The sequence below is a fragment of the Mastigoproctus giganteus genome, chromosome 1 (assembly GCF_048544385.1).
Source record: "Mastigoproctus giganteus isolate SK-2022 chromosome 1, ASM4854438v1, whole genome shotgun sequence".
NCBI classification, from domain to species: Eukaryota; Metazoa; Arthropoda; class Arachnida; order Uropygi; family Thelyphonidae; genus Mastigoproctus; species Mastigoproctus giganteus.
The window spans coordinates 51099780-51114478 of record NC_143575.1 but is presented as its reverse complement, the minus strand read 5'-3'; the positions used below and the strand labels follow the sequence as shown (position 1 = coordinate 51114478).

Genomic DNA, 14699 nt, shown 5'->3' with positions numbered 1-14699 from the left:
ATAAAACCTTTAAACAAACAAATCTTGCTATAATCTAAACCTGACACTGATGGACACACGAGACATTTTTAGAAAAGTTCTACTCTTCTCACCTTTTAAACACAATCTCTCCTCAGTAACGTAAAATTAATGCACGTTTTATATTTTTGTTATTATTTATTAAATTTTATTATTTATTAAATTAGAAATTATTTACAGCGATGTAAACTGGTATGCTTTTGATAACGTTAGGATAAACATTATCACATAAAGATTCTTTCTTGTTATTTTAAAGTCATATTTTATGTACAGTAACTAGTTTTTGTAGCTTATTGTGGTTGAAATTATTTCGGTTTTGTAATTTTAATACTGAGACTTTATGCTTCAATGTTAAAATTAATCGAAAAAATTGTAATATTTCTCGGATTCTACATTCAAACGGCAACCATTTGACTAGAGAGTTCGAATGGTAACCCTGAAAAGGAATTAAATAGCTGCTGTTTTGAGCAGATGTTTGTTATTTGGAATTTAGGAGCATTAGCAACTAAGGCCATATTGCTCCGGGAATATGCGGTGGTCATTCCCTGACCTTTCGGCAGCGCAGCCTCCGTATTTGGTGGTGACGGGATTGAACCCCGGTCTAATCAAGAAGCGTGTGTTACGCACTGCTGCTACTTCCCACCTGGCTACGGAGGCGCCTGAGCAGATGTAAAACAGAAGAATGCTAGCCAACTTCTTTTGTACTAGGCTATTCAATTTTTGGCATTTACCGAAACCCATCTTCTTCTTGAAACTGCATTATTTGATCTCTTCAGCGTTTTATTTTAATATTCATAACCATATAGTCTCAACTAAAACGGAAAGGCCAAGAGTTGATATTGTAAGATTATAATTACCCATTATGAAGCTAATGGGCATTCGCTCATTCAAAGCGTCAACATAGAATTGATCCGATTTATAGGAAGTTTATTTTATAACTATTTAGACAAAACTCAGTTTAGAAATAACAACACGCATTCAATTCGGAAGTACCACAGCACAATATACGTAAAGCTTTTACATATATTTGAATAAGTATCTTTTTTATTTTTAGTTCCAATATTATAGAATTTGTACGATTTTTCTGTGTTAGTTTAAATGATTTTGAAATGGTAATTCCGAATTTTCCGTGTTGCATCGTTTTATGTGCATTTAGCATATTTTAGTATAGTTTAGAGTTTGGTTAAGTAATGTATTTATTGTTACTTCGATGTCAGTCTTTTTATATATATATATTTAAAGATTAATCACAAGGAGACATTTAGTTCATTTTTATATGCTTTAATTCAGTTAAGTACAGATTTACAAGCGTAGTGCTTTCGTAAATAGCACACAAAGAATAGTAGGATTTGACTGGTATTGATACACCCTATTCCACTGTTCTTACATACAGTATTAAGGAAATGAATTCCTTTATCTTTTTTCAGCTTTCATTATACTATTCTTCTAGTTGGTTATCTTAAATTCTAAAATAAAATGAAACAGACCATGTGTAGTACAGATGCTAAGTTGTAACATTTTATGTCAGTTATAATATTTTAAAACAGTTTAACCTCACTTATTGGTAAAATGATGGTACTTACGCTTTTGGTTTCCAGTATCAAAATAAAGGTCTCCAAAATCAGATATACTGTTCACTTATAACTCGCCACTCATTAAAATACCTCGGTTATGTGATGTAGTTATATATTTATCATAACTACATTAGATACGTTTGATATCTGTAATATTTAGGATTTTTACACCATATCTCTGATCTCTGGAGAAGAGGATTATCAATAGTTGACCCTACCTCTGCAACCTACTAGCCTCTAAACTTATGGGAACTTCATTAGATGGAATAATTTTGAGATTATGCTGAAAATGATAATTTTAACAGTATCTTTGATTTTGGAGGACTTATTTCTTTGCAGATATGGGAAAAATATAATTATATTGGTAGTTTAATATTAACAAGCACGATAAAATATTAAATGAACATCAACAAAACAAATAATTTGAACAATTGTAAAAATAATTAACAATAGCAATTAATTAGCAGACTATGTGAACTCTGTGACCCGTATTTTTTTGATCTGTGCGTTGATATTTACGTTTGTCAAAAACGTGTTAGAAGTACAAAAGTCATGCAAAAAAGTAATTCCCCACATTTATTTTTTTTTCTCTGTAAACGTCTATTTAAAAAAAAAAAACGATACTTTTTTGTAATAGTTCAACTTTCTTCCCTTCAGACTGCAGAATTTCCAAGCATTCTAGCTCTACAGTAGTCTGTTTCCAAAATGGAATTAAATAGCGAGATAGGTACAAATAAATTTGTAATAGATTTTGTAACAGTAGAGAAGGAGACAATAGAAGATTTATATGCAAATATCCGATAAACATCTGTTGGTGTGACACCGTTGATATAAGCACAGTTGGGTGTTGGGTCAAATGCAAGCATCAGAACATGGGAAAGCTGAAAGAGTGGTTCCGAGAGACTGAAGAGAAATACTAGTCCTTGTGTCCACTTGACGTAAAGCTACAGGAAAGGATGGGATTTAAGTAAAAAAAATAGTGTTTAAAGAAGATAGGTTAAAAAAAAACTGGTTTGCAGCTTTGTGAGAAAAAAAAAATTGTGGGGCAAAATTTTTTGAATGACTCTCTTATAGTTGTGCAGAGGAAATTATTAGCGAAATAGAAACAAATGATAAACAAAAATGCTCTTAGCTTGTTCAAGAGATCTTTCTTCGTTGTTGCCTTATTTCTTTTAGAGGGCTAGATTTCACATTGAGATCTAGTCCTTTGGACAACGGTTTGAAGAAGACATCTGGAACATCTTTTAAGAGCCTTAAAAAATTAAGTGGTTTTATCTTTTATAATTAATTGTGCGTTAAATATTCTAGTTGTGGCCATTTCCAGTATACTTTGGTCCGTTGTACATATTATTCACTTACTTTACCCACCTACACGGACACAGTATGGCATATCGCCTACCCAGCGGCCGCTTTGACAGTAGAGTTCCCTGATCCGCAAGTTGTCCAGTCGGAATCCTGGGTTGCACTCGTAGACAGCAGCAAGGTAGTCATTTCGTGGGTAGTTAGGATTGCGACGTCGACTGTACATTTTAACTCTTCCATTGTGGATTCTGGGGGCCCTGATGAAATGCACCTGATTTGCACTATCCGTGTAATGACAGGAGTAATCATAAGAGGCAGCTGGACTTTCCACCACTACACAAAAAAGAAAACAATAACATCAGAACTCATTTACAGCTGGCATTTAGTCTACTGCTTTCGTAATTTCTAAAGATATTTGATACCGTGCTTCATTTTAAGTAGAGGGCTTTTTTAAGATTACCCAGCAGTAAAGTATCTCTTCATCTAAGTAAAGAAGCACTTTAATATTCTTTTGAATTCATCCTCATCTTGGGTGTTTGACAGTTGAATAGATATAAACTTAAGATTTGGTACATATTTAAGCTAGTTGCAAAAATTTAAATGTGAATAAATTCTGATAACCATAAGATGCATAACAAAAAAAAAAAAAAAAATACTGAATACAGTTATCCTTTATAGGCAATAAATATAAGACATACAACAAAATTTCATGGCAGCGGGAGAATAAGCTAATGGGAGGCTTAATAAGTGACGTACAAACCGCATGAGCGCCCTGGAGCACTGTTTTCTATAAACACAGTCGACTAAGTTAACAAGTTAAATATTTTAAATAGAACAAAAGAGTATATAATGTATATACTTAGAGAAACATACAAAGCCTTGTAAATAAAGATGATGAGCGACTCCAGATATCCAGAATACAGATGAAGAAGAAGCAACCCATGAGAAACGTTTGTGATGATACAACAATGATTAGGATTGGACCAGTTGTACTTTACGACCAATTCGCGAAGAAGCACAGTACCAAAAAGAATTTTTATTGGGGACTTTTAAGGTTTATAAAGGAAAAAACTCTGATAATTAAATTTAGTTTGAAGATAAATATTTAATTCACTATATTTTAATGCTGAGAAAGGTATAAACCAACGCGATTTAGAAGTGACTATAAATTTAAAACAATACAATGAACAGGAATACGTAGTACAAAAACTGTAAACAAAAAAAACAATTTTTAATATACTCGTACATTAACGTATATTAACCACGTTGTGTGTGTGTGTGTGTGTGTGTGTGTGTGTGTGTGTGTGTGTGTGTGTGTGTGTGTGTGTGTGTGTGTGTGTGTGTGTGTGTGTTACAATAAATAAAGCACCTTCAATCGCACGAGTGTTTCACACCATCAACAATGTTTTGCAACTTCAGCAGCTTCTCTTCCACCGGATGCATATAGAATGACTGAGTATCCAGAGTAATAGGTAAATTCTTAATCATGTTCATTCAGCCAAACAGTACCCGGCTATGATATGAAGTTCACCGTGAAGCCTTTTAATTAACGTTTTTCCAGTGATGAATTTATTCCAGTTTGTCATCTGCTCACTATTCTTAGAAAGAAAGTATAATAACTCATTAATATATTACCTTTCTGACTACTTTGTGGTTACAGTGTCAGTTATGGGCGATTGCGATTTAAGAGAGAGAGAGAGTGTGTGTGTGTGTTTTCCGTGTTTTTTTTTTTTTTTTTAACTTCTGTATTGCGTATACAGGAGGGGGAGTTCTACGAAACAGTTACCAAACTTCAGAAGCTTTTAGGTGATTTTGAATCAAAAATCGACATATACTCCATTTTCAAGCTTTACAGAGGCATGAACATTTAAAGTTAGGCTCATGGTTATTGCTGAAAACTCATAAAAAATCACAGCAATTCATAATTTCATGATTTATATTTATAGTTTTTATAATTCTATAGTTTAGAGTAGGAAATAGTAATTTTTTGTTATACTATAATCAGCAATTTTTAGATAAATATCACTAAGACATTGTATTTTAGTTATATTATTCGAAATGATCGTCCCTGTGTAAGCCTCGAATTTCCACCCTTTTGTTGCCTTTCGGTTACTTTCATCACTTTCCATATGTAACGACGTCCATGATTCGACTCAAAAGTTACTTCTTTGTCCACGATTTTTGTTGAATTTCTGAGATTTCATTTACTTACTTTAAGATTAGTAAAAACATTTGTATGTCCAAATTTTATAATTGTGATTTTAATTATTCATCTCGTAAACGGTTTTCCGTCTTTAATTATTTTAATTATTCTGACACAATGTCTTCTCGCATTCATGGTTTTCCTGAGTTAGTTTGATGTGTTGTCTGGTTGGGGCTGTCGGCTTTCGATTCCGTTTTGCGTCGGATCGTTCATATCTCTATGAGTGAAAGAATTCATTAAATCATTTTATCCGTTGACTTTATTCGTTTACATTTGGAGAGCATTGGCTGGAAGCATTCTACGCAAAAGATTGAGGTAATCTCTTACTCTTTTAAATACTCTTATGTCTGTAACACTTCAGAATGGAATACATGTTTATATAGCATTTTTGTAAAATCACCCATTAACAATATCCCTAAAGTTTGGATATCATTTCGCTGAACATCCTAAATATTATTCCATTATAACTTCCGTGATGTTTCGGTAGTTTAAAATTTTTTATCCTTAAGGATAGCTGCATGTACAGACGATGAATTTCTATAATGATGATCTAAGGGCTGAGTCTCAGCTGGTAGTAACTAAACGGAAGCCGCATTATTTAGAATTCTTAAAACGATTTTTAAGAAATTTCGTGATGATTAGAAAATATATGGCAATTCACCTCCTTAGCCCGAAACTCCACAAAGAGACTCATGATTTGCTTTCGAGCGCTCTTCATGAATGTGGAGAGGCAATTTTAGGTCCTTGAGGATTGTCACAGACATTCTCTCGGGTGTGACAAGCTATGGCTTTCTACCAGCTAGTCTAAAATGCTGATAGAATGATATTCAGGCGCTACTTGAGTGAAGTGGACCGAATTTAGAAGTCTCGTTCAGTGACAACCAGATCCTCTGCTTGCACCTTCACGATAGTAGTGCTGTTAGTAACCCTGGCTATAACCCCCCCATCCCCGTGTGAAGATCCCGAAATACCGAACGTAGTATAATGGAGGTGACTACCCAGGTGTGAACCAACGTAAGCAGGAGTCGAGGTGTAGCGTCCACATCCACACGGAGGAATTCCGCCTCTCTCCGTTACCAGGCAATACTGGGTGGTAGATGACAGAAGAAGCAACCATCATTTTGGTATATTTGGCCTCACCATTCCACAGATTGAAAGCCAACTAGCCACTTAACCCTGTCTTTCTATGCACCAGTACAGATGATGTTAATATAGCATTTTCGACTCACTTTTAGGTATTTTCCTTGACATTGTATATTATTGGTTTAGAATGAAGTGATAAATTACTTGTATTTTTCAGCTTTACAGTTTAAAATAAAAATAAAAAAAAAAGAAAGAAAAAAAGAATTTCTGTAAAAGCCATAGATGTTGTGCACTGAGTTAGTCATTATCAAAAAACTGTAGTTAGTAAGTATTATAAAATTATTCCATGCAAATACTTTCCGAAGACGCATGTACATCCAGCACACTAACTCGTTATATCATTGCGGGTACCGAAAAAATTTCATTGCGGGTACCGAAAAAAATCCAAACTGACATACTACGTATGGACACATACTATCCTACTATCCATTTAGTAGGCTAGTACGGATACTTACCTACCAAAAGTTATAGAACACTTTTAGTAGGATAAATTACTTTGGGAGGGTAGTCATGGGACACTTGTCTCAAGCGTCCTGTAAGTTTTGGTAGGATATTGTATATCTGAGCAGTTTTATCAGTTATGTGATATGCAATAAAATTGTGACAAAAATAATCAATCATGTATACTTCATAAAATTAAATACAAGAAAGTTAATTTTAAAACTAATTTTTTATCATTAATTTTCTACGACTCTTTTAAATACTCGTAAAGCACTTTGCTTTCCAGGTTGATAATTGCCATTCTAGAACAAGTTAATCGTATTAAGAACAGTACGAATATACAGATATTCGTGTAATCCTTGATACTGTATATATTACTCGTAATAATTATATATAGGTCTGCCTTACACAATATAATATTTTTTTAATTTAAACTTTTTATTTTACCAATGTTATGTATCATACTTACGTCTAAGGGGCCTTCCTAGTACTGGTTCGTACACGTAACGGTAGTCCTCATACCGTTCTAAGAATTGACGAGCTCGAACAGCATCTTCAATCTCCTTAGCTCTAGCACTGTAAAGATCACGCAAGTATCTGTCTCTGAGCTCGGGGTACAGGCTGTTGATCCATGCTAGTTGGGATTCAGAGAGGTTCAAAACAACTGGATCTGCTGCTCGGCGATATTCGGTCGGTTGATTTTCAGTTGATGTTGCCTTTCGAAGTTCTTGTCGTGTCTTCGTTGCCAAGGTATACCTTTGTCTCAGTGATTCTTCAGTTTGAGCTCTTTTGTCGTCTTCGTCTACTGGTGATCTGACGACGACAACATTTTGACCATCGAGACCATGAGCAATCCTGTAGCGATTCACGAGTGCTTCATCCGTCAAAACTACTTTGTTTCCTGAAGGGGTGTAATAATATGCATGTGGCAAATAGGTGGAAGGAGGGAGTACGGCTGTTTCGATGTTCTCTTTTTTCTTCTCAACTTCCGTTCCACGTGCTCTAGATTTACTCGTAGACACTCTGCTCTGTCTGTGACTTGGGTATAAAACAACCCTCATAGGACGATCTTGCTGCATCGTATCATTTTCTTTATCCCAGCTAAAAAGTGGTCTGTCGGTACCGCTAATGTTTTCGCTGCGGGCTTCCTGCTCCTCTTCTGTATCCTCAGACTTTTCGGAGTCTGATAGAGAAGAAGTTGGTTATTAGAAATAAAGATCACAATGACGGATTGAAACTCAATTTACGAGTTACGGAAATTGATCTTAGGTTGCTGAATATGCTTTTAATTAACCCCCGCCCCCCCAGTGCTGTGAACTTCATTTGACAAGTTAAATAGATCGCTGAAAGTTATGAAGAAAATTTTTGGTAAAAAAACATGCTCATTTGCTATACTTTAGGAAATGAGTACTTTAAACACTAAATTTAACATTCTAAACACGAAACTTCCAACCAACCTTTCACTGGTCTGGAACCTTACGCAAATAAAGTTCCCACATGTCTCAAAATGCATTATGGGAACAGAGGAATTCTTTAAATACATAATTTATTTTCTCCAATCATTGCCAACCGAAGACGTTTTTCACGAAAATCGCTTGTTATGACTATTTGCTTCATCTAGTTCTCATATTAATATTTTATAAATGATAACCAGGGACGAGGTAGTGCATTTCTTCTTCCTTGAGCAAATTTTAATTACAGTTTTTTTTTTTAATTACAATTTTAATAACAATTCCGTCTATTTATTCTAACTTATTTTAAACTTCATTTAACTCATTTCCACCTCAATATCATGTAACTAAACAGATCAATTGAGGTAAGTACCGTAAATTAAGCTCTTATTGCTATTATTATTATTATTATTATTAAGTTATTTTTGTATTTATTGTTAGTTGTATTGCGTTTTCGTTTTCAGTATTACTTCCAGCGTTAGTTGAGAACATAATATCACAGTGTAAACAAATCGACAACACAGCAAAAATATGCGGTTATTAATTTAAAAAAAAAAAAACGAAACGCCTAGTCAATGAAATGTATTTCGCTTAAATTTATTATTCACCAGCAGACCTGTGTTATAAAATGATACAACGTATCAAACAAAAAAAAAAAAAAAAAAAACCCGTAGGGTTTTTGTTTATTTCGAAAGATTTTAGTAAAACCTTTGCATTATATATATACAAAGGGTACTAGGAAAGTTTTGCAATATGACGCAACAATGAATCACAGGAAGCTGCTTGTTGCTGCATGTTGAGACATGTTCATACGTGCATAGTATCCGCCGCGCCAAGTCGATGGGCTCAGTTATTCATTAGTAGTGAGAGTGTAAAGTGCTTGCGATGGCATCGTGATCACGAAATGAGATAAGGACAGTTTTGCGGTATAATTTCGTGCGTGGTTTAACCATAGACCAGTGCTTAGAAGAAATGACTCTTGCACTAGATGATGATTGTCCACATCGTACAACGATATTCAGGTGGTATAGAGAATTCCAAAGGGGAAATTTCACTCTGGAGGATTTTGAGAGGCCGGGAAGGCCACGAACGTCAGTTACGGAGGAAAACGTTACTGCTGTGAGGAAAATGCTTGACGAAAACAGGCGAGTGACCTACCAACAGATAGAGGATACTTTGGGCCTAAATGCACCAGCAATTCGTTCGATTCTGCAAGATCATTTTCACGTGAAGAAACTTTGTTCTCTCTGGGTGCCGCATCAACTGACTGAAGAGCAGATGACACGACGTGTGACTTGATGCCGGGAGATGTTAAAAAAGTTTGATAAGGGACAATCTCGGTATGTGAACAACATCGTGACAGGTGACGAGACTTGGCTGTACTATTATGATCTGCCGACCAAGGCTCAAAACAAAGTTTGGGTCTTTGATGATGACGACACACCCGTAATTGTCAGAAAATCCCGATCTGTAAAGAAGAAAATGATAGCTGTATTTTTCAAATCGAGTGGAATTGTGGAACGTGTCGTTTTGGACACGCAGAAGACAGTCACAGCTAAGTGGTATACTGAACAATGCCTGCCTAAAGTCATTGGATCTATGACGAACCTGCGGCCAAAGTCAAGAATGGACACCTGGTACCTCCATCACGAAAATACTCCAGCTCACCGCGCCAAAGCCTGCACCGAATATTTGACCACGACAGGACTGAAACTTCTCGAGCACCCTCCCTACAGCCCAGACCTTGCTCCCTGCGACTTTGCACTGTTCCCGCATGTGAAAATGAAGCTAAAAGGGAGGCGGTTTTCCAGTGATGAGGACCTTCTACGGGCTTGGGACAACGAGTGTGCTTTACTCCCTAGTGAAACTTGGCAGAACTATTTTAAAGACTGGTTTCGGAGGATGGAGAGGTGTATTGAATGTAGAGGAAATTACTTTGAAAAAATTAAATAAACAAAGCTGTATTGCAAAACTTTTCTAGTACCCTTTGTATATATTACTTTTTTAACATATGTTTCGTAAAAATTACGTTTCCCGAGTGTTTCTTCCTAACATCTACTGTCAATTTACAATTTATTGTAATGTATTGTGCTAAAATATTATATTGTAATGCATTATGCTGAAATATTGTGTTTAAATATTGCAATATAGTTATTGCAATTTATATGTAAATTTTTTCGTGTTATTATCCATGATTTTTGAGATAGCTATTTCCCTTCCGGTTACTTCAGATAATTGAGAACCGGAAAAAATATTTTACGACGTTAGTGAATAAAAATATCTTTTTGATTTCGGTTTATAGAGAAAAGTTTGCCATAGTTCTTGTAAATGTTTATCAATCTTTTACTTAAAAAATTGTAATAACAATCGGAGAGCTGTTCGTTCTGGTTATCATTTACTTTCTTGAACATGTTTTTCCTTTTTTCACATTTCACGATACATAAATAGAATTAAAAATATGCACACTGTTAGAGAAAAAGTGCTTGGGCAAAGCAAAGAGAGGGTATAGAAGTACGGCATTTGAATAACCGTAGTTCACGCTCACGTGACTACTAAATACAGTGATGCTCTTGTATTCTCTCTATCATGCGAACTCATTTGGCCTTATGCGGTCGTACCGGAGTATTAACAGAACAGTATACCAGCACATACACATCAAATAATGTGGTATAAAGTGCCATATTAGGGCCACCCAAGAACCAACTCATCTACCCACGTGTAATATGTTCATGAATTATGTGCGTTCTGTGGTCGATTTGCCTGTTTTGCTGGACGAAAAACCTTAGTTCCGGTGGGGGGGGGGACTTTGCTATCGACGCCAGAGACCGACTAACTCATCCAAGAGCGAAAATAGTCTGTAACAGCTCAGCGTCATTGATTGAGTTCGAACGCGGTGCTTTTTCCACCCGGTGTACGGAGGACGGTGATTATAACAACTGTGCAACCAGCGCGGACACTTAATATGGTATAGGCTCACTGTCTGCATTAATTACAGCGTTAGCACAATATGACATATTTTTCACCACTTCGTGAAACACTCACTCTGAATATTCTGTCATTCCTTATGGAGGATTAGCTAAATTTAGATAACCCTCCTTGAAAAAATGGCAGAGTATGCAATTAAAAAAGTATTAAAGAAGGCTTCTGAGATTTTGGCTTCCATAAAATCCTCCCCCTTTCATCCCCCTTCCCCAACTTAGTCCAACGTACTTGTGTTTTCGGAACAGAAAAATGTTCTAATACATTTGCAGTGTAGCGTAGTGTAGGGTAGTACAACTTTGAAACCTGCACATTCTCTTTCCCCATGTTTTTTGGTTAGCATACCTTGTTCTGTTCACAGCGAGAAAACTTATTGCTCAGTGTCATTATTTAATCTTGACTCCATGCATAGTTTCTTTTAAATTAAAACTGTATACCTTCCTGCTTCATCGTGGTACTTGCTTTTATGAAAAAAAAAAAAAAAGTCTTACAAAAGGCTTCTTAGAAAATGCTTAGTTTTTATATTCAGCAACCTAATTTATTAATGAACAGGTTAAATATCATATTTAGTAAGAGCATTTTAAATATCATATTTAGTAAGAGAATTTTAAGTGATTGATTAGATTAGAAAAGTTTAACTGATTTAAGTTCTGCTTTACAGCGAAATTTATTATTATTTTTAAATAACTTGAAATACGAAAGGTTTGTAAAATGTTAGCTTATTAAATTAATAAATATAATTGATTAGCTTATATTTAAGTCTTAAACCCTACTTTAAAAAATAATGAGTTTTTTTAATATACTCTGTTGTATTTTTACACTACGTTTTTATTATTCTTTCTTTTAAAAGAGAAATTTCATGAACTTGATCAGCATATTTGGACAAATGCATTGGAAACGAAAACAAACAATATATTATATATTAATTAAAGGTTAATCACTTTCACTAGGCTTTCATAAGAAAGCAGTCTTATTAGAGTATATAATTCCAGAAAGCATATATAATTTATCTTGTTAGATTCTATGGATATCTAAATTTGTTCGCGGAGCCATTTCCATTAAAGAAAAATTATTTTTTTACCCAACTTGAAAACTTCACCATAATTACGCTAAAAATTATATAATGTAAAATTAGGTTTTATATATATGATTATTTTATATATTTGATTTAATATTGATTATTAAAATAATGAGCGTTATGTTCTGAGGCTGTAACTAATAGTGTCCTGCGAGTTTACACATAAAACATTTAGAAGGGAATTATTTGCATTTCATTTTTTATGGTTTAATTATTTTTATAGTAAATAGGATATTCACTTAATGAATGTTTTTAAATAGGCAGATTAGCAGAGATTTAGTACTGTAATTAAATAATGATTTGATTTAATATTATATTCAGTTTACTTCTGATTTTAATGTTTTAGATTACTGTTCCAGAGACAGTAGATTACGGGATATTTGTTCTGTCTCATTGCGCACTTGTACGTGTGAGTAGTGTCGTTGTGAGTAGAGTCATATATCACTGCATATTCCATTGTAGTTGAATTGTTAACTGACGGTTGCACTGTAAATTGGGAAATCATTGGGTTTCTTAAATAAACTTAAAACCTAGCTTTCCTGTTATCAATAAATTTTAAAAGGTGCCTTGCACTTACCTTCAGCACTAACACATTGAGGAGGCGGGTTACTCCATTCCTTGTCCCTACAGACTGCAATGACATCTCCTTTCAGGGTGAATCCTGGGTTACATTTGTACTTGATCATTTCTCCAGCGTGATACAGAAAGCCTTGCCCATTTTCAGGAGACCTAGGGGCAGGACAGTCAACGGTCCCCATTACAGATACTGTAAGATAAAAACAAAAATGTTCTTGTTCGTTGTGTTTCTATCAATGTTTTCTTTTTTTCTGCTTAAGAAACGACTCATCTTCATTTGAATTAAAGGTTATCTAAAATTACATATTCTAGGAGATAAACCCATTTCTATAAGCAAGCTACTTACTAATGTAATTTCTTAACGTTCAAACGACCAAACGAATTCTCCAGATCTGTATAGAATTTTGGTAACCAAATTTTCTTGTTCACACACATACACCTTAATAAATTTTCAAAGATCCTCTTATCCCTTTATATAATTTACTGACCCATTGCCTACAAAGAGAGATATGGTTTCCTCACTCTTTCAAAGACCCTCATATCCCTTAAAACATTTCGAAGTCCTTTGTATCCCTTAAAATTTCTTCAAAGATCCACATAAAATGCTACTAGTAGATTTTATAATAATTATTATTTAATTATTGTACAAAACGTTATTTATATAAAAGTACATTATAAAAAGTTATGATTAAACTGAAACTATATATACCATCATGGGCTTCAGTCCTGTTCAACAAATTGAAGCCTAAGCATTGACTGCGACGTTCGAATGCTCCATTTTTTTTATTTGATTTTGACTATTTTCAGTAAATAGTAGTAGGTACTGATGCTCTTTGTAATGCATTGCCATTATCCTGAAAGCCATTTCGACGAGAATTTCAGTGTCATAGCTATGGGATCATGGTTGGACACAATTGTCACTACGCCGTTGCCATTCATAGCTCTTGCAGTGGTTTCATAATAACTATGTGTAGTATATCGGGGAAAGAAGGAAGGATGTTAAAATCCATGTAATCAGTAGAAGAGTAGAAAGGTATAGTTTCTGGCCAGTTTGTTCCAATTTATATCAGAAAAAAATCAATTACAAAGCCATTAAAATATATAGGAATATTTTATTAAAGATTTTTTGTTAACTTGCTAATATATTTTTAAAAATTGCACATTTGAGCCGAAACCGCCTAAACTTGTATAACCCCTCTTATACAACTTAATATTAACAGATCTCCATTTGGAATAAGTCCAGTGGAATCTCGCATTTACTCAATGGCAAAATATGCTATTGCTACCGGAACAACGGAACTCAAGTTTCAGAAATCTGTTTTAAACTTACGCGTTGTTTCAGTTTAACCTAAATGTTTTAAAATTTATCGACATTCATCATGTTATGTATTTCGCTCATGCCATTTCCCTCAAATAAATTTATTTATATTCGAATGGTCGTATGCTTATAAATACTAAATTCTTTGTTTTTTAATATGTATTAGACAATTTCAAACAGAGGGAACTGTAGATAATACGTCACGCCAAAGTAAGAAATGTAATGCACACTTACCAGAGGCAAGGCTTAGTAGCCATAGGACCAGGAATGCTGTCGTCTTCATTCTTTTATCACAACACACGTACTGCAAGAGTTGACAACCTTCTGTGAGGTTTACTTTCTCCAACTGGACGATATTCAGGTGCTCTGTTTTCTGTTGGCAAACGTTGCGGCGTCCTGATTAAATAAAGCGCTACAGCGAGTGTGGGCTGAAAACTGAGTCTTATTGCTTTACTCGGTGTCTTATTGGCGTAATCGCTCTCCTTGACCCTACGACCCCACAGACATTGGTCGGTGCGTTGCGGGTCAGCGGTAGTGAACCACAACAACCGCCATCCTTTCCGCTTCCTTCTAATCTGTAAGATACATCTCTCATCACTGTTAGAATATGACAGAT

The 14699-nt window shown here is 34.7% G+C and overlaps 1 protein-coding gene across 1 annotated transcript; it reads right to left on the bottom strand.

The window, feature by feature from the left end:
• Positions 1–1278: 1278 nt before the first annotated feature.
• On the bottom strand, positions 1279–14483 carry LOC150090791 (uncharacterized). The gene is made up of 4 exons (XM_090372754.1): positions 14318–14483; positions 12767–12955; positions 7151–7864; positions 1279–3227 (listed from the first exon to the last, which is right to left on the bottom strand). Exons 1-4 carry the CDS (start codon positions 14364–14366, stop codon positions 2953–2955), a joined length of 1227 nt encoding a protein of 408 aa, XP_090228880.1. The 5' UTR covers positions 14367–14483; the 3' UTR covers positions 1279–2952.
• Between the last annotated feature and the right edge of the window lie 216 nt (positions 14484–14699).